At 43.3% G+C, this 17,832-nt stretch overlaps 2 protein-coding genes across 2 annotated transcripts in view; one reads left to right on the forward strand and one right to left on the reverse strand.

Moving 5' to 3' along the window:
- LOC117562891 (calcium-binding mitochondrial carrier protein Aralar2) overlaps positions 1 to 8,192 on the forward strand; it is a 50,069-nt gene extending 41,877 nt beyond the window's left edge. Inside the window, exons 16-19 of the mRNA XM_034240842.1 lie at positions 2,948 to 3,086; positions 6,491 to 6,649; positions 6,922 to 7,012; positions 7,881 to 8,192. Of these exons, the coding sequence (XP_034096733.1) occupies positions 2,948 to 3,086; positions 6,491 to 6,649; positions 6,922 to 7,012; positions 7,881 to 8,055 (564 nt within the window). The 3' untranslated portion in view covers positions 8,056 to 8,192. The remainder of the gene's footprint in view (positions 1 to 2,947; positions 3,087 to 6,490; positions 6,650 to 6,921; positions 7,013 to 7,880) is intronic.
- Positions 8,193 to 8,798: 606 nt separating this feature from the next.
- Positions 8,799 to 17,832, reverse strand: part of LOC117562892 (cytoplasmic dynein 1 intermediate chain 1) — a 55,816-nt gene continuing 46,782 nt past the window's right edge. Inside the window, 3 exon segments of the mRNA XM_034240843.1 lie at positions 8,799 to 10,768; positions 14,113 to 14,238; positions 16,911 to 17,051. Coding sequence (XP_034096734.1) covers positions 10,658 to 10,768; positions 14,113 to 14,238; positions 16,911 to 17,051 — 378 coding nt within the window. The 3' untranslated portion in view covers positions 8,799 to 10,657.

Genomic DNA, 17,832 nt, shown 5'->3' on the forward strand with positions numbered 1-17,832 from the left:
GCTGTGGGGGACGTTTCATAGAGGGTGCTCAAACATTTAGGGTTTCCCATTAAGGTACCGGGCGCTACAGTGGAATTTTCTACTGCAACAATCCCCACGCACATACACAGTGTACCTGCGACTGTTACAATGAAGGCTCGATTATCAGCTCACGGCATATAGGTGTAAGCAGGGTAAAGTGCTATTTTTTATAAGTGGGGGGCGGACTTCACCTCTTCTAGGGGGGTCCGAGGGCATGCTCCCCTGGGAAGATTTATTTTTTAATATTGAAGTTAAAAGCATCAATCTGGTGCACTTTGAGAGCAACATGAAGAGATCTATGGATACTTCTCTCAACACCCAGATGAAACAGAACTGTAAACAGATTTTCTTTTTCTTTATGGATATTTTACAAATCACTCCCCTTTCAAAACTGTATTCTATTCTACCTATTTTGCAAATGTATTATCTTTTCAATTTACACACGGCATCTATTGCACGTCTGTCCGTCCTGGGAGAGGGATCCCTCCTCTGTTGCTCTCCCTGAGATTTTTCCCTTTAAACTGAAAGGTTTCTCTGGAAGTTTTTCCTTGTACGATGTGAGGGTCTAAGGACAGAGGGTGTCGTATTGTCATACTGATATTCTGTACAAACTGTGTAGTCCACTGAGACAAATGTAACTTTTGTGATATTGGGCTATATAAATAAACATTGATTGATTGATTGATATTCTTGTTTTACTGTCATATAGTATTTCATACCTGTTTTTCATCTGATATCACATACATCGTAGCCTGTCCCTCCCACGGCGCCGGGTCTGCTGCAACTATATTATTTTCTTTAGCGATTCCTTTTTGGATTAATTTATATTAATAGTCGTTATAGAAAATGTCAGAAAATATTGAAAATGTCAAACCTACTTCCTGAAAGACAAAGGTGATGTCTTTAAATGTCTTGTTTTGTCTTAAAGCCAAAGATATTCAGTTTAATATAATGTCTCTTTTTTTCTCTCTGCTGATGTGACCACCTGTTAACTCACAACTTCCACGTAAACCTTTAACTTATTTTAACAAGGCAGTAACGCAGTGCGGAGCCTCCTCTTGTCTCCGTCTACCTGCCTCTTGTTCCTGTGTTTGTGTGCAAGTGCTCTCCCTCCCTGTATATTTATGACTACAGTATGTTGAAGTGTTTGCGTGTCCACAAAGCTACTGTCTCCATTCAACTGTCTGTGAGAATGCTGCAGTGTGTGCATGCTTGTGCACATGCTTTATTGTGTTGGTCTCCTTGTCCATGCATAGGGAGGAGACAAAGTATGTTGAGAAAGCAGTAACGGTGTTGGCGGCCGTGGTGGTGGTGGAGGGGGGAGGGGGAGGCGGGGTGGAGACGAGCTTCAGCCTGCAAGCCCCAGACGGGCTGGCTCCGGAGGGGCTGCACCCAGGCACAGAGCTGCCTTTGTCAGGGTAATTATCCTGACGCTCACCCTGCGCTGATGGAGCTACTGGTTGGTACTGGAGGTGGCTAACGCACTAGCGCCACCACTCATCACTGGGGGAAAGCTGTCAGTGTAGGAACATCAACTCATGTTTATGCACGTATTGTATCTATGGAGCATTTTGCATTTGCTTACTATACTAAATAATTTAACTTCATCTGTGTCGTAGAAATCAACAGAGGTGGAAGAAGTACTCAGATCTTGTACTTAGGTCAAAGTAGAAGTACCAGAGTGTAGGAAAGTCCTGTAATCAAAATGTCACGTAAGTTGAAGTACAAAAGTATAAGCATCAAAACATAATTGCAATGGAGTAGAATGACAAAGTAGCAAAGATTGAAATACTCAAGTAAAGAACAAGTCTCTCAAAATTGTTCTTGAGTACAGTACTTAAGAACAATCTTGAAATGAAATGTACTTAGTTACTTTACACCACTGGGAATCAATACACACTCTCAGCTGCCGCCGCTCTGCCAAGTGTATCACCCAACAACATCACCCTGGTATGAAAGTTTTACTCCCAGCCCCTGTGACGCTGCTTGTCTGTCCTGCCTCGATAGAATCTCACAGCTTTCAGCAGCCAACAAGAGGGACAGACAGACAAGAAGTGCCTGAGAAAAGAAAGGGAAAGAGATAGCCCAGGTATCTGCCAATCCTCCCTCTGTGTGTGTGTGTGTGTGTGTGTGTGTGTGTGTGTGTGTGTGTGTGTGTGTGTGTGTGTGTGTGTGTGTGTGTGTGTGTGTGTGTGTGTGTGTGTGTGTGTGTGTGTGTGTGTGTGTGTGTGTGTGTGTGTGTGTGTGTGTGTGTGTGGTGTGTGTAGTGTGTGTGTGTGTGTGTGTGTGTGTGTGTGTGTGTGTGTGTGTGTGTGTGTGTGTGTGTGTGTGTGTGTGTGTGTGTGTGTGTGTGTGGGAAACAAAGGATTATCCCATAGGAGTTAAATGAAGCCTGTCCTAAACAGGGACACCCCCGCCCGGCGCTTTAACTCCTTCTGTTGACTGTAACTGCTGTATCAAGACGCTGGCAGCGGGCCAACAGGCTTGAAATACAGCAGGAAAACTCAATAGGCCTGATGATATACTGTAGTGTGTTTACAGTGGCAGACACGGAGTCATCTTCGTCAGCCAGTCTGTCTTTCTCTGCGCTTTTCTTTTCTGTCAGCCCTTGCTTCTGGAGCCTCCCTCACCTGCTGCTCACGACACAGATCGTTTGCATATGGAGAGACATGATGTGTTTGACATGTTGTGGTCGGCACTTCACTCTGACCTAAGAGCTTCGGGAGTCTTTTGGAAGAAATTTCTTGGCAGTAAACATCAGTTGAGGCTTTAATATCTACATCTTAAATATTGTGGCTTATAAAAAAATCAATCCATCTTCAGAGACCAGAGCGCCTTTACTCTGTCTCTGCTCTACTTACTAAAGGTTTAACTCTTTATATACATGACCTAACATCTCGCTTTTCCCCTGTGTGTCTTGCTCTAGGGTTCAAAGGCTTGTTTCCTGCGAGACATCCCATTCTCAGCCATCTACTTCCCCTGCTACGCCCACCTTAAGGCTCACTTCTCTGAGGAGGACGGCAGGATAGGGCCGGCCAAGATGCTCCTGGCTGGAGCGCTGGCAGGTAAAATACTTCAGCCTGTTATTCTGAACAGAAAAATTGAGAAGTAGGATAATAATTTCAATTTTTATAGCGCCTTTCACGAAACCCAAGGACGCTTTACAATGGGAAACAAAACAAAACAACAAAGTAATAATAATCATACGGATACACAGGTTGAAAAAAAAACTAGGATGAAGTTAAAAACCTTCCAGACGCAGGGAGCTCCACTCATCGTTGGCAAAAGTCTGCCGAAAGACACAAAATGACAGATCTCCACAAATGTCATTGCACATACCACACACATATTAACGGTACAAAGCAGGTGGAAAATGTGCAAAGTTTCCCTTTAAACAATACTAATTATAAGATCATTCTTACAATCACACAATCAAAATCAAACCATCGATGAGCCCTTTCACATACAAATAGCCACGTAAATATACAAACATTGTTTATACTAGCGTTAAAATGTAATCTAATGCATTGTGATCATCCGTAATGAGCCGTTGTGAAAAAGCCTAATCTAGACCCCCAATAGAAAAATTCAATAAAATCTCAACCTTTGTAATTCAGTCTGTTAATATCTGCATTACTGCAAACATCTCGAGACATAACTCTCAGGGTTTATGAATCTCATGATGCCTGGGGACATAATTAACAATCTTATGTTGCATTTTAAAGGTGTAGCAATTTTCACTACCTGAAAAAACATCATTCTATCTTGAGTGTCTTGACATTTTTGCCAAATCATCAACACGTCCCCCTGGTTCAATGAGCAGAGCACTAAAGCTTATAACAATTCTTGGTGGGGTCCAGTTTTTAGTCTTTTAACAGAGTGTGAGAGCAGGTCTCACTCGGCCCTCGCCTCAGACCAGTTCAGTTTGGAGCCAGCAGACGGTAGCTGCTAATTAGAGCGCTGCGCTGCGCTGCGCTGGGGACGGGGTTTGGAGCTCTGCAGCGGGGACGCGCCTCAGATTCCAACACGGCTCACAGGGAAGCGTTCCAATCCTAATACACTGTACATGCACATACACAGATGTTTGTGCATACTTTATGTGTGTTCTCCCAGCAGGAATGCATACAGTCCAGTCTGTAGGTTATCTGTCATAACACTGAGCAAAGAATGCTCGATTTACCGATAAAGTAAACACTCTTAACAGACCAGCACTCCCCTGCGAGTTAAAAGGCTTCGGAACATTTGCATAAAATACTTATTTGCGTTGAATCCTCGGAGATGTGTCAGCAGCACTCTCTTTTCGACGCAGAGGCACAGCACAACATGGAAAAATCATAAATCCTGCCTCCCTCCTCCATTTTTACTCCGGTCTCTCACCACAGGACTGGCAGCCACGGCCCACAGACTCCGAGCTGAAACCAGCCTCATGATTTCTTTTCTTTCTTTCGTTACTTCCACACATTTATCATCCCTCTTTCACATGTATTTATCAGCGGTTACAGCATTCTGGCAATTAGTGTTTTACAGTCGGCACAGGAAATTGAATTACACGCTCAGTTTGCACAGCATTATTTAGCTAGGCATTACTCTGGTCTGTGAAGAGGGACTTCTCTAACTCATGTGAAATCTGTATGTGAGAGAGTTATGGAGGGAATGTGTGGTCTTATTCACTGTGAGCAGTATACAGTACATGTTCAGTCTTTAGTCATGTAAAGTACCATCAACAACAATGGGTAATCATGTATTTGCTAAGTTACTTGGTTCCTCGTTCTTAAATCTGAATGTTTTGCTTTTTTTTTGTTTCAGATCAATGTTAAAGGTACCCTGTAGAGTTTTGACCACTAGTCTCACAGCCATAATGTGTTTTTTTGTTGTTGTAATTTTACAGCTGTGTTTGCATCGGCCACAAACAAATAATATCAATACAAAAGCAACCAATGATTCAATCTCTGCCATGGCTTTCATGGAGTAACCTTTGACAAATCAGACTTCTATCTCGCTATTTTTTCCTGAAGGTTGTTCCCTTATTTTGGAGTTATTTCTAATCTAATTCGAGAAAAAGTTCTGGTTTATAGTGTGCAGACTTTAAAGCCCCTTCAGGTAAATGAGGGGTATAGGGTATATAATTATTCCCTATTCATATTCACGATACAACCCACTGTTTTAAGACACAACAATACGTCATCTGTAATGAAAAGAACAGTTTTAGTGCTGTACACTGGTGAAACACCTTTTAAAGGCTAAATGAAGTGGTACAAACACAATATCCTATTGCTACATAAAAAAAGTGCATAATTGATATTATATGACATCCCACTGTGCCATTATTCTGCAAGTATTTGAACATATTCTCTTTTGGAAAGTGGGAGTTTCTACATCAGGTCTAATTTAGTTCCCTTGTTCTTAAACTTTTTTCTACATGAACTATTCTTCAACAAGTTTCCACACAGGAAGCTTCCTCTCCTTTCCTCTTATGTCTTCCTCCTTCCTCTCTCCTCCTCTTTCCTTCCTCTACTTTCCTTTCTTCCTCTTCCTCCTCTTGCTTCTCCTCTCCTATCCTTCTGTCTAGTGTCCTTAACTCTCCTCTTCCCTCTCCTTTCTCCTTTTCTCGTTTCGTCGTTTTCTCTTCTTTCCTTCTCTTTGCTTTCCTTTTCCTTTACTTCCTACCCCTCTTTCCTCTCATCTACTTCTCTCCTCCTCCTTCCTCTCATCTCCTTCTTTCTCCTTCTCTCTCCTTTCCTCTTCCTCCTCCTCTCCTCCGCTCATCTCCTTCTTTCTCCTTCTCTCTCCTTTCCTCTTCCTCCTCCTCTCCTCCGCTCAGTTCAGCGCAGGTGGTCAGTCTCCCCCGGGTGCCGGTCTGCTACCTAATGCTGAGTTGATTAGGCTTTCTGAATAGCTCGTTTGGCCGCTACAAAAACCAAGAAGTCAGAATAAATCGTCAAGAGGGCAGTTGATGGTAATGACCGAGCCATCAATGATTGAGCCCATTCATGGCTGAAGTGGCTGGAGTGGGGGCTCCGCAGACCCTCCCTCCAGTCAGCCAGTCACTCTCAGCCCAGTGTGCATTGCTCTCATTACCGTACATTGTCTGGCCCTGTTCAAACGGCTGTAAGAAAGTGGGAGAGGGAGGAAAGGAAGGAAAAAAGTAGAGATTAAATAATGGCCTCGCTGGTGGTATGGATTAGTTGATGATGAAGTGAAAGGAACCGGCCCCTACTTGAGTACAGTGTACGTATGCGGCAAGATGGTCAAGATCCAAGATGAACAAAGAGTGCTGAAACCACTCTATCAGATGTAGTTAGGATGATATGCAAGGCTTCATTCGATCTCTGATGGCTGCTTCTGCAAATCATCTCATTTGTTTGGGCTTGATTTTAAAATGTCTGCTCTATTTAGAGTCAAACACATCGTAATGTTTGAGAAGGAAAAGCATCACAAGACTAAACGGCTCTCCCTCTCCTCTCCACAGGCATGCCGGCGGCCTCCTTGGTGACCCCGGCTGACGTGATCAAGACACGGCTGCAGGTGGCGGCGCGGGCCGGGCAGACCACCTACAGCGGCCTGGTGGACTGCTTCTGGAAGATTCTCCGAGAGGAGGGACCCCGGGCCTTCTGGAAAGGAGCTGGAGGTAATGTTCGCTGAGGCCAATGTCTAATCTTAAACTGACAGTTTTACTTTTGTCCCGGGTTTCACCTCTCAGGCTACTGGAGTTTGGCCTGCTTTATTTATTTATTAGCCTGTTACTTAAAGATGTTTTTTCAGATAACATTATGTCATTTCAAGGCACAGGATACATTTTCTTCTGTTTGTAATGTAATGGGCCACATGTGTTGGAATGACACTGAAATAAAAAACATTACGAATCAATTTAAATAAACACATGTCTTCTCCTTCCTGCAGCTCGTGTGTTCAGATCCTCTCCTCAGTTTGGAGTGACCTTGGTGACCTATGAACTCCTTCAGCGCTGGTTCTATGTTGACTTTGGAGGACAGTAAGTCTCTCTCACAGCTTCCATATATCTTCCTGCCTTGCCTAAAAAAATAATATTACATCTTCATCCTCCTATAAAACACCATCTGCTTCCAGAACAATGGGGTTAATTTGAACACACAGTAGCTGCGCTCGGTGCGTGTCCTCCCTCCTCCACCACAGAGAAAGAAATGTCCTCGAGATCCAAAAATAATTTCCGAGCACATTTGCTCACAGACTGAAGCTCTCACTCAGCGCTCTGGATGTGACAATTTTCTCAGACTGGAGAGCGTGTGATCAGGCAGGCAGCGCCCACATGTACTTTCCCCTCTTCTAGGATTAAGATGAGCTCGTTTTGCTTCTTAAAATAAGTCTCTCTGGGATAATTAACTCATTTCCTAAAGTTAAAAAGGTCCAGTGGGGAGAGAGGTGGTGAACCTCTCGGAATGAGAAAGCTCTTCTTTTAATGGACAGCTGTGCGGCACATGCGTGTATGACAGTGTGTTGCTTCTTCATGTAGCTGAAGACTCGCAGTGAAACAAAATCATGTGCAGATCCGAGGAGGGTTTGGTTTGGGGAAGTTGATCTGTGCTGCTTTGCTGTCCGTGTTGGCAGCCATTCACAAAGCTCTCTGTGAAATCAGCGAGGGATTTGATCTGTTCCGCTTTGGATTTTCTATTAACATGTTTATTTCTGTGGTGAACAGTGCTGAATATGATAATATTAATTCAAGATTTAAAAGGAAAATAAAACGCTCACTTTCCCCCGTGTTTGGTAAAACATCTTGCACTGTTTGTTGTTTCCCCTCTAACTCCACCACACCTCACCTTTTCTCTCTCCCTGTGCCTCTGGCGTCCTCCCCCGTCTCTCTCTCTCTCTCCCCACCACAGAAAGCCGGCTGGCTCCGAGCCCACCCCCAAGTCTCGGATCAGCCTCCCGGCGCCCAACCCCGACCACATCGGAGGCTTCAGGTTGGCCGTGGCCACGTTCGCTGGCATCGAGAACAAGTTTGGGCTCCATCTCCCACGCTACACGGTGGCCCCCCCCGCTGTGAGCGACCCCTGAACCTCCACTGGTAGAGAGTTATTGCAAGAGGGGGCTTGAATGTAGTATTTTATTTTATTCCTATTATCATATATTAGTCTATTTGCATCCACGTGGATTATTGGAGCGATTATCAGACACTCAAAGAAAACTCTTTGTCGGACTAGTGCAGTGTTTGTTTTAATCTTGATTGACATTGTAGTTTTATTACGCGGTTTGTTTTCATACAGTTCCACTGGCTCAGTATAACGCACAGGCAGAAGTTTAAAAACACTTCCACTGCTTTGATTTTGGGGAATATTTGATAAAAAACGACTTTTTGTTGCTTTAAAACCAAAAAAGACCATTAATGTAGCACCTTTGTATATAAGAGACATCTATTTTAATATGTATAGTTCTATTTTTATCTTTCAATTGTAATATATATATGTATCTACAAGATTAGGGACCACTAAGTTATTGAATGTAAATTAGCAGTATCATTCTGAATGTACACAATGTTTACTTTCAGAGCTAAATGTATGCAGATGTGTGAATATCTGAGAGACAGCTGGCAGCGACTGCAGGTCTGTAGTGTGTCACGACTGAGTATTTAAACGTGTACAGTCCTGAGAATGTAGGAGTTACATGTGGTGAGTAATAACCGTGCCTTACTGTATGGCAGCAACATGTGTACCGAGAGTAAAGAGGATCGTATATTAGTAAACTGAGTGCTGGAGTTTTTATTTTCACTCCCAGATGAACGCTGTTAAGAAAAGGCAAGACAACAGTACATCAGCTTTAATAGTAAACATAACATGTTTTAACAGCCAGCACACTGCATTACAATATACCTCTTGATAATGAACAGTTCATTAAAGAATATACAGCTGTTGCTCGGGAACAAAGTGCCGATACCAGACGTGACTCAGTTTCTGACGCAAAGCAACCACATGTGGAAACGTCACCATGACAACTCCATGTTTATGCTTTCCGGAATATTTCAGGAATGTGTCGCATGCATGCGTTATACAGAGAAATCAACACAACATAAAGTAAACGTGATATTTTGTAAACAATACATGACTAGTCTATGGACCCTGCTTTGATTTTACAGTAGTGCAAAGCTTTGTCACAGTACACTTATCTTAAGGCTATAAGACTGCCAATGTTTATACTGTAGGCTCACAGGGTGCAAGCAACAAATCACCTTAAGTCAGTAAGGAAATAAATAAGGGCGGACAAGTAGAAGAGGTCAACAGTTAAACCATTTCAAATGCAAGAAATCCATGAAGGAAACAGCGGCCTTGTTCGGACCAAACAGCAACATGTACATACTGTAAATAAAACAACTGATTGAGACACACCACATGCTACAGTGACACCGATAAAGCTCACAGAGGCGGCACTACGAAGTACCTTTGAGAGAACCAGGCTTTCTTTACGTTAGCTGGCTCAACAAAACCCTAGTCAGAAAAGATGGTTATCAACAGTCTTTGTTAACCCAGGTTTTCTTCATCAGGTTCTGTGAGCGTTCCTATACAGCCGGATGTTTAGTGCTTCATTTGAGTCCTATATCCACACAGAGGGGATCATCTCCTGCTGCCTGCTTCTGAGAAGAGGAGCAGTTCTCTGAGTTAGGGAGAAGATTTGCTCATAATCTGCAAATAAGGCAAAAGCGCAATGATGGCAGAATACCCTAATTGTGTGAATTTGTAAGTTAATATATTAATTTGTACCACTCATTGTCATTGCACTCTTAATGCAAATGGTGACAACTGAACACGCTATAAAACGGGATGCAACTGACCTTATACTTAAGTATAATATTTGGAAGTTTTTGTCCAATTTGAATGACTTTTATTGATTGAAAGTTAACTCTGATAACTACTAATAAACTAAACCATTTCTGAAAGTAGACTTTAGGGGGCAGCTTTAGCAGACCACACTGTTGATGCTGTTACCCTAAAGCTTGAGTGACTGGTGTAATTTACCACACATAGGTATTCTATGAAGAATTATACTGCATTCATATGCAAGTAAACATCATATTGATTCATATTTAAGTTAAATCAAAATGTATGCTACCTGCAGCTTTAAAGGAGGCTTATTTAAGTTTTCCAGAGATCACTACAACCAAGCAGAATTTCTTACACAGTATTGTAGCTCCGATTTTCCGCATCACTAACTGTGTATACCAACAATACATGTAGCTTCCACGCTAATTCCTAAGCTCAGTTCAGTGGCGTTCCTATAGACGGCCCAACACATTTACATTTATAATGTATTCCCTTGCTGAGATTCTATATATCGCTCATAGAGAATATCTGTAGGAAAGGCCAGCACGTCTAAAAACAATCCCTCCAAATTCTGGCACCTAGGTTTACAGAATTTGGCAGGAATGGTACGGCTATTTTATAAGCAGTTGATAAGGGAAATGGTGGTGCTTTTTATGATGGATTTCCATCCAAAGCACAACCTGCTCTGGAAGAGGTTAAAATACCATGGCGAGCTTAGCCAGGTTAAATGGGAGCCACCTTTGTGACTCTGGCTTAAGGCCGCACACACCTCTCTAACCCAATCATCTGGCTCCGTAGTGCTCCCTCTGCTCTCTGATCCACCCTCATTGGTCTGGAGGCCTGCTCTATGAATCCAGCTCCATAGGCCCCTCCTCCTCGCCGTCCGCCCGGTTGGCACGGATCTCCATCAGCGTCCGAGCGAAGCGCGACCAATCATCGGTGTGAGTCACTGACAGCTGAGGGAGGAACAGGAAACATGGCATTAAGTGCTGGCTTCATCTGCACGCTGTGTTATGACTTGTTACGATACCAGAGAATCATCTCCAAGGATGAATGACACATTAGAGGTTTCTCAATACTCAAATTTCCCCTCCTCGACTCCTCGGTTCTCCGGTAGTGACCCGGAACTGAATTTCAGCGCGCCATGTTGAAGGACATCTCATTTCTCTAAATGCACTTCGTGGACCGAGCATCGAGCGTCGAGGAGGCTCTCTGGAGGAGCTCTAACCGAGGATACACTGATGGTTCCTCCACGGCTCCTCCACGGATGCATTTCCGGGAACGGTGGAGGCGTGACGCACGGCCGGACTTATCTCAGCCAATGACAGCTCTGCATGCATCCCTTGGATATTATATTAGTAACTGCTTTCATCGCAACGCGATGTTTACAGTGAGAACAGCTGTGAGGTCCGTGTAGAAAGCAGAGCAGTGTGTATAATATATATCACTCAGTATAACAGGCCTACTCTCTTTATTTGCAAACAAAGAGTCGATATTTTTCTAAGACCATTTAGTGCTTCACATAATAAAATACACAACGGCTGTAGCCTGATTATGCTTTAGGAGCAGTAGGTGTGTGTGGTACAGTGTGTAGGTGTGTGTGTGTGGTACAGTGCGTAGATGCGGCGGACAGACGGGTCTCAGTTGGTTTGGTGTCCTATGCTTACTTTTAATACCGTAATTTCAATTCCCCATTTCAGTGACCAGAGAGAGGGGGGGGGGGATATATTCAGTCTCTGATTGTTACGTTATTATGCGAGTGCTCTCATACTTGTTTGATTCTGAAATTGTATATATTTATATAAATATATGTGTGTGTATATGTCCGCATCTGTAGCCTGTTATTGTCTCATTATACCGCACTGTCAATGAATCAAAGTAAATATATAAGTCATCATGAACACATCTGTCCATCAGACAGAGAGAGGGCTGCTGTGCCTCCTGTCATCATTAATGGACGTCTCTTTAAAATGACCGCTCAGAGGAGAGGAGTTCTCATTTCTCTAACCGCCTGCTGCTTCCACTCCTCTCTCCTCGGTTCCCCTCCTCAGTCCTCCGCTCGCATCTCCTGTGGGCGGCACCAAGTCTCGAGGAGGGGAGTCGGGGATAGTAGTCGAGGAGGGGAAATTTGAGTATTGAGAAACCTCTATTGATTTTCATTCAAGACAAGTTTATTCTTGATGACAAGGCTGTGTTTTGACCGATCTTAGGGTATAGACGAGGTCATGTCCCTTCGTTGCATCCTTATTTCATTTGAAACTCTAATAATTTGATGTTAAATGCAATCATGGTACCAATAACACATTCTATGACTTCCTGTTAGAGCCTTAATCTTTTGTTGGCTCCCTTAATTGTCTTTACATCCTTTGAGAAAAAGACCCAGCATCCCTATATCATTGGGGACAAAGCGTTTCAGTAAGAATAATCCTGTCAATCCATCAAATAGTTGTTATATTTCTGCATGTCTGAAATGCTATAAGAGGCAGTAACCATGGCGCTGATACAGGATGTCAAACTGTTCTCTAAGTGTGGAGCTGCAGTCCGACCCTGTGGGAGTCGGAGTCGGAGTGGGGGGGGGGGGGGGGGGGACAGGAGCCACGGCCGCCACCCAGGCTGTCTGTAACCGCTCTGCATGGCCAGGCTGTAATTAAACAGGAACCAGGAGGAGGGAGGCGGCCATTTTGAACCCCCCCACAGAGCCGGGCCGGCAGCAGCAGGGGCTCCGGCTGAACACTGAGTATATGGAACCTGAGTGACTTCAGTTTGGAGAAATGTAAGACTGCTAAGTGTCAAAGAAACTGAGATTTAGTGTTTTTCAGGCTTTAAAAAATGACCTTTTCATCGGATGAAGCAACATGAGACACTGACTATGGCAACCATCCAACATACTTATAAGGGCTTTAACTTAACTTTATTGTCATTTAGATAGATCTGAAGGTTATTTCCTAGATTAAAGGACATATCGCTTCTTCTATAATAGACCCCTGGGGACAATAAATCTAATCTATCAAATGTCAGAAAATATTGAAAAATGTCTATCCCAGTTTCTCCAAAACGGGATTCACCATTTGTGTCAGTCAAAAACCAAAAGGTATTCAGTTGAATATGACGAGCTCAGAGAAAATCTTGGAAACGTCCGTATTTGAGAAGTTGCAAACAGCATTTTCTGCCCTTTTTTTCATGTAAAAAACTTGTATCAAAATAGTTTGTGATCATTTGTCGATAGATGAGTCTTGTTATTGTTGTAGCTCCAACACAGACTAACATAAGTAGAATCCTTATCCTTGCTGATTAACCACCTAAAACTAGTTTGTAAGAAATAAAATAATACTAAAGTAAACACATTTGCATATAAACCTTACTGCTGTCACTTTTTCCCCAGTTTTAGCTATTTGGGGAGTTTACAGTGAAGTGAATACTCCCATCATCCACCACACACACACACTCCTCTGTGGAGTCATAAAACCCCTCTCCTTTTTATTGATGACTCTTCGTTACCATTAACCCAGCTCAGCCGAACCTCTCAACTCACCACACAACAAAAAGATGCTAAATTTAGCCCCGTGGCTAGGCTAACGCAGCCTCACATGGGGATCCTAACCAGATCCCTCCAACCATGAGAGAACATGCAGGCTCGGGTGGGGGGGCTGGCTGCTTTGTGGTGATGGCAAAGTCACGTGGAGGACGTTTTACAGGGAGGAGGAAGAATCAAACGCTCACAGTCATGGCAAAACTGACAGTTGGGTAAACATACAGAGCTGAGGGACCTCAAATGATCAGTGGTGGTTTTTACAGAGAGAAAATGAACCTATTTCTGCTCTTATGTCTTTCGCCAAAGTTAGAGAACCAAATATACATGAAACGAGACTACAGTATGTACTGAGCAAATGCAAAACTGTAAAATCATGACTCAGTTAAAATAACATACACAATCGGACTATTTGTAGCTGTTTTTCCCACCACGTGACAGTTTACTTTGGTAGAATCAGGAGTGAGGTATTACTTTAGCTCCAGCAGTCACTCAAGGTCAGGCTCTGACATTTCTTAATAAATCTACAACTCAATTACAACAGTAATAATACGTGTCGGTCATTGTAGTGAACCCAAGCTTTAGGCACCTAGGCTGTAATTACATCTTGGATCGTTTTTTAATTAAACTTGCCACCAGCTCCAGGCATCACAGCACTTTGGTAAAAACAGGAGTGTTCACTCTGCCCTTGTTTTCGGGTACAAAAATGATTCTGATCTACAATATATTGTTTGATGTGATTCATACTGTTTAAACGATTAATACATGTACCTCGCCAGTATCATAGATCCAGACCCTGCCCTCTGAGTCGCCCACAGCCACCTCCTTCCCCCCCGACGACCAGCGCACTCTGTTCAGGGCTGAAGCGCCCTCAATGGTCACACTGGCAGTGGGGACCTGGAGGACAAGAAATTCAGTTTTTGTATCAATATTGTAAACATCTTATATTCTACATACAGATCACATTTCAATAATGAATCTGTAATCAGATTACACATCTGATTTGTCCCATGTAAACTGGGATGCATAAAACTTTCTATGCTACGATATTTGTTATATATATTATGTCTTTAATGACACTTATTTTCAACATTGTATAAGATATATTTGTAATGGCATTCTGAACTATACTTTGATTGTTAAAAACATTTTGTGGGATACTGCCTTTTGGAATACTTTTTATGATTTTTTGTATCACATCAAATACCATGAGGTTTGTACTTTGATTATCATCTGAATCTCTTTAAATGAAACTGTACTTTCATTTTTAATTATGCTTTTTATGACATATACTTTAACTTTTATTAAAACATTATATTGAAACAAAGAAGTGGAAAGACCCATTAGAACCTTATCCTGTTTAGTAGTGAGAGGACTAGAGAACATTATGCACCTTGGACATAAATAAAGATGCTATGTGAGCCTCTAATAAGGCACATAAACATTTATAAAACCCTACAACACCCTCCTCCTCCACGCTGCCGGCTGCAGACAGGTGTTGAAACATTGTTTACTTGGTCACAGCTGCTGTTAAACACTTAATTGTCCTCATTGATTAATGTAGCCAATGAAATGTGAGAGATTGTATTTGTCAGTTACCAACAACAAGAACGAGTCCTTATTTATTTGAATGTAATGACCCTAATTGCAGTTAAAGCTATTCCTCTTAATGTTTATTGGGAAATGGGGGCATTACGCCATTATAGTCTAATTTACAGAACACGTTTACTACATTGAAAGCACAACTTTGTCCAAACACTCAGGAGGTTTTACAAACATCGCTGTCACATTTACAACTTCTCCTTCAAATGTGGACACACACAGAGCTATTTACTGTATATAACTGCGCTGGTGTTTGCTGTTGTGGGCGAGCGGCTGCTCTTTTTGATAAACAGTCGTGCTCGTGTTGCACCTTTAAAAACCTAAAACCATCTGTTTCCATAAACTGTTCCTGACGTGCGGCAGGCGAGTCTGACACATGTCACCAGTGGAGACAGAGGCCTTGGCATCACGTCGCCTCACACACCGAGCTCCTGCGTATTTAAAGCAGCGCTAACCACAGACTGACTGCCATTAGCCTGCTAGCTTCCACCGCTGCGCCCGAGTGGATCTGAACTGAGCGCTTTAAATTGGCTGTGTACGTCTGTGTGCTGGAAATGAGAACCAGGCGCTCCGTTAGTGTCGTTATGTGTGTTTTTAATATATGATGGCAACAATGGAAGTCTGTTGCTATTAGACTGTGTATGAGAGGATGTGTGTGCATGTGTTCGGTACATCCGTTTGTGTGTGTGTGTGTCGAGCAAATGTTCCTCATAAAGCACATTATTAGCCGAGTTAGTCCGTGGATAATTAACTCTTCCTCCGTCTGTGAAAAGGCCGCTGTTAAGGGAGCCATGGGAAAATGATCATCTGTGCTGCAGAGGGAAGAGCCAGCGCTGGTGATGGGGGGGAGATCAGGGGAGGAGAGGTTGGGGTTAGAACAAGAGGAGAAGACAGAGACAACTGAAATGTGAGAGATGTGATGTGAATTTTATATCTGCAAGGAAATGAGAGTGAAAGCGCATTATGAGAGATAGAGGAGAGGCACCCACAGTGCCTTCAGACCTGTATCAAGGTCTGAAGGCACTGTGGGTGTTGTCTCCATGGAAACCAAGAGGAGCAGGAGAATGGAGGATCCTTTTATCCCTACTTTGTCCTGCGTGATCAAAGCTATAAAACCCACTCTCGTATCAGAGTTGCAGAAAAGTTTTTCAGACTCTTGGCTGGAGAGTTATTTTCAATTTAATGCAACTTTTGACTCTTTAGAGGAATAGTTGCAAAAGTTTGGGACATACATTTTTTCCAAATCTTCCTAAATATATCCTATAAATAAGAATCAGCAAAAAAACAACAACGTGCTTGATTTGTAGAATAAAGTCACCTTGAGAGCATCAGATAATATTGCTACTGCTACAACAAGGTACGTCATATTTTTCATTACATTTATGTATTTTACGTGTAAAGTTAAACTGACTAATAACACTGGCCTCAAATGCTCTCTTCTGAAAATGTTTTCGCCCGAATGCAGTGAGAAACCCTGAACTTTCTCCTTTTATGATTTCCCTCTCAGGATGGGCCTGCGGACTGAGGGCTCTGAGCTCGTGGTCTCCTTCACATCTGTGCTCTTCACTGACGGAGCGAAGTGTGGGAGGCAGATGATGCGAGGTGGTGGGGTGCTGAAGTTGCCTGAGCGTTGGACAGAGGTTGCAGGAACGTTAGCGGGACGTCTGGGTGGGAACTGGTGATGAGAAGCTGTCACCCGGTTTGATTTAAAGTGAGGGCTGCGGGAAACGCCCACAGAATCTTGAATCGTGTGTGTGTGTGTTGGGAGGGATGTGGAGGGGTTGGTAGTGGAGGAAGGGGGGGGTGGGGGGAAAAGGCTTTTGGGTGTTTGGTTGTGCGGTTCGGGGCAGAAGCCCAGCAACAGGCCCTGAGGACAGCAAACACACACATCAACACACAAAGAGATGACAGAGAAAACACGCCCATGATGACCTATATTCACCCGACACACACTCACACACACACACCTCAGTGTCGTTGTTGAGGTTCCACAGGTCCAAGCGGCCCATGCCATCCACGGCGGCGAACACGGCGGGGTGCACGGGCGACCACATGACGTCGTACACATAGTCGGCGTTGTCCTCAAACGAGTACAAAGGCTTGTTGTGCTGAAAGAGAGAGAAAAAAGAGGACATCTATGGACGTGTGTTTGGTGTCATAAAGCACTGTCGAGAAAGAGAGAGACAGTAACGGATTGCACAAGATGACACACTGGAGATAGAGAGAAAACAGAGAGACAGAGGGCGAGAAGGAATGGAGAGAGGGAGTGAGCGAGCTTCAGACAGAGTGGCGCTGCCTCAGCCTTGGGGCCTGTCTGGGTGCAGAGCCTAATTAAAAAGCCTAGCACATTCACACAGAACCATAAAACCGCTGGGAGAGATGAAAGGGAGGGCCCCTCCACAAGGTGTACTGTAACCTCAACACAACAGCTGTCTGCGGGAGGGTGGGGGAGAGATGGGAAGGGATGGGAGGAAATATAGGGGTTGACAATGTACGCGAGAAAGGATGTGTGTTAAAGTGTGTGTGTGTGTGTGTTTGTTTGTGAGCATGTAGGGCCGGATTCTTTCAGGCCTGCACTGGAATCAATGTTTCAGAGAGAAGCAGTATATTCATCTTTCGACATAAAACATTTTTCTTTGAGTCCAAAACAGTGTGACCATCTTTAGAAGATACGTGTCAGTGCTCTCTGGTGGACAAACTTCTGTCTTAATGATCTAAAGCAGAACCTTTTAGTTACTAATTGGCCAAAACACACACTGGTATACCCGTGATGAGACAACATTGGATCATAGTTGATCGAATCATTATCGATATCAGTATCGATCTATACGTTCGTGAAGTTAAGGCCCAAAAGCAAAGCAGGATGACACAAAAAACGAAAAATGTAAA

The sequence above is a fragment of the Gymnodraco acuticeps genome, unplaced genomic scaffold, assembly GCF_902827175.1.
Source record: "Gymnodraco acuticeps unplaced genomic scaffold, fGymAcu1.1, whole genome shotgun sequence".
Taxonomy (NCBI): domain Eukaryota; kingdom Metazoa; phylum Chordata; class Actinopteri; order Perciformes; family Bathydraconidae; genus Gymnodraco; species Gymnodraco acuticeps.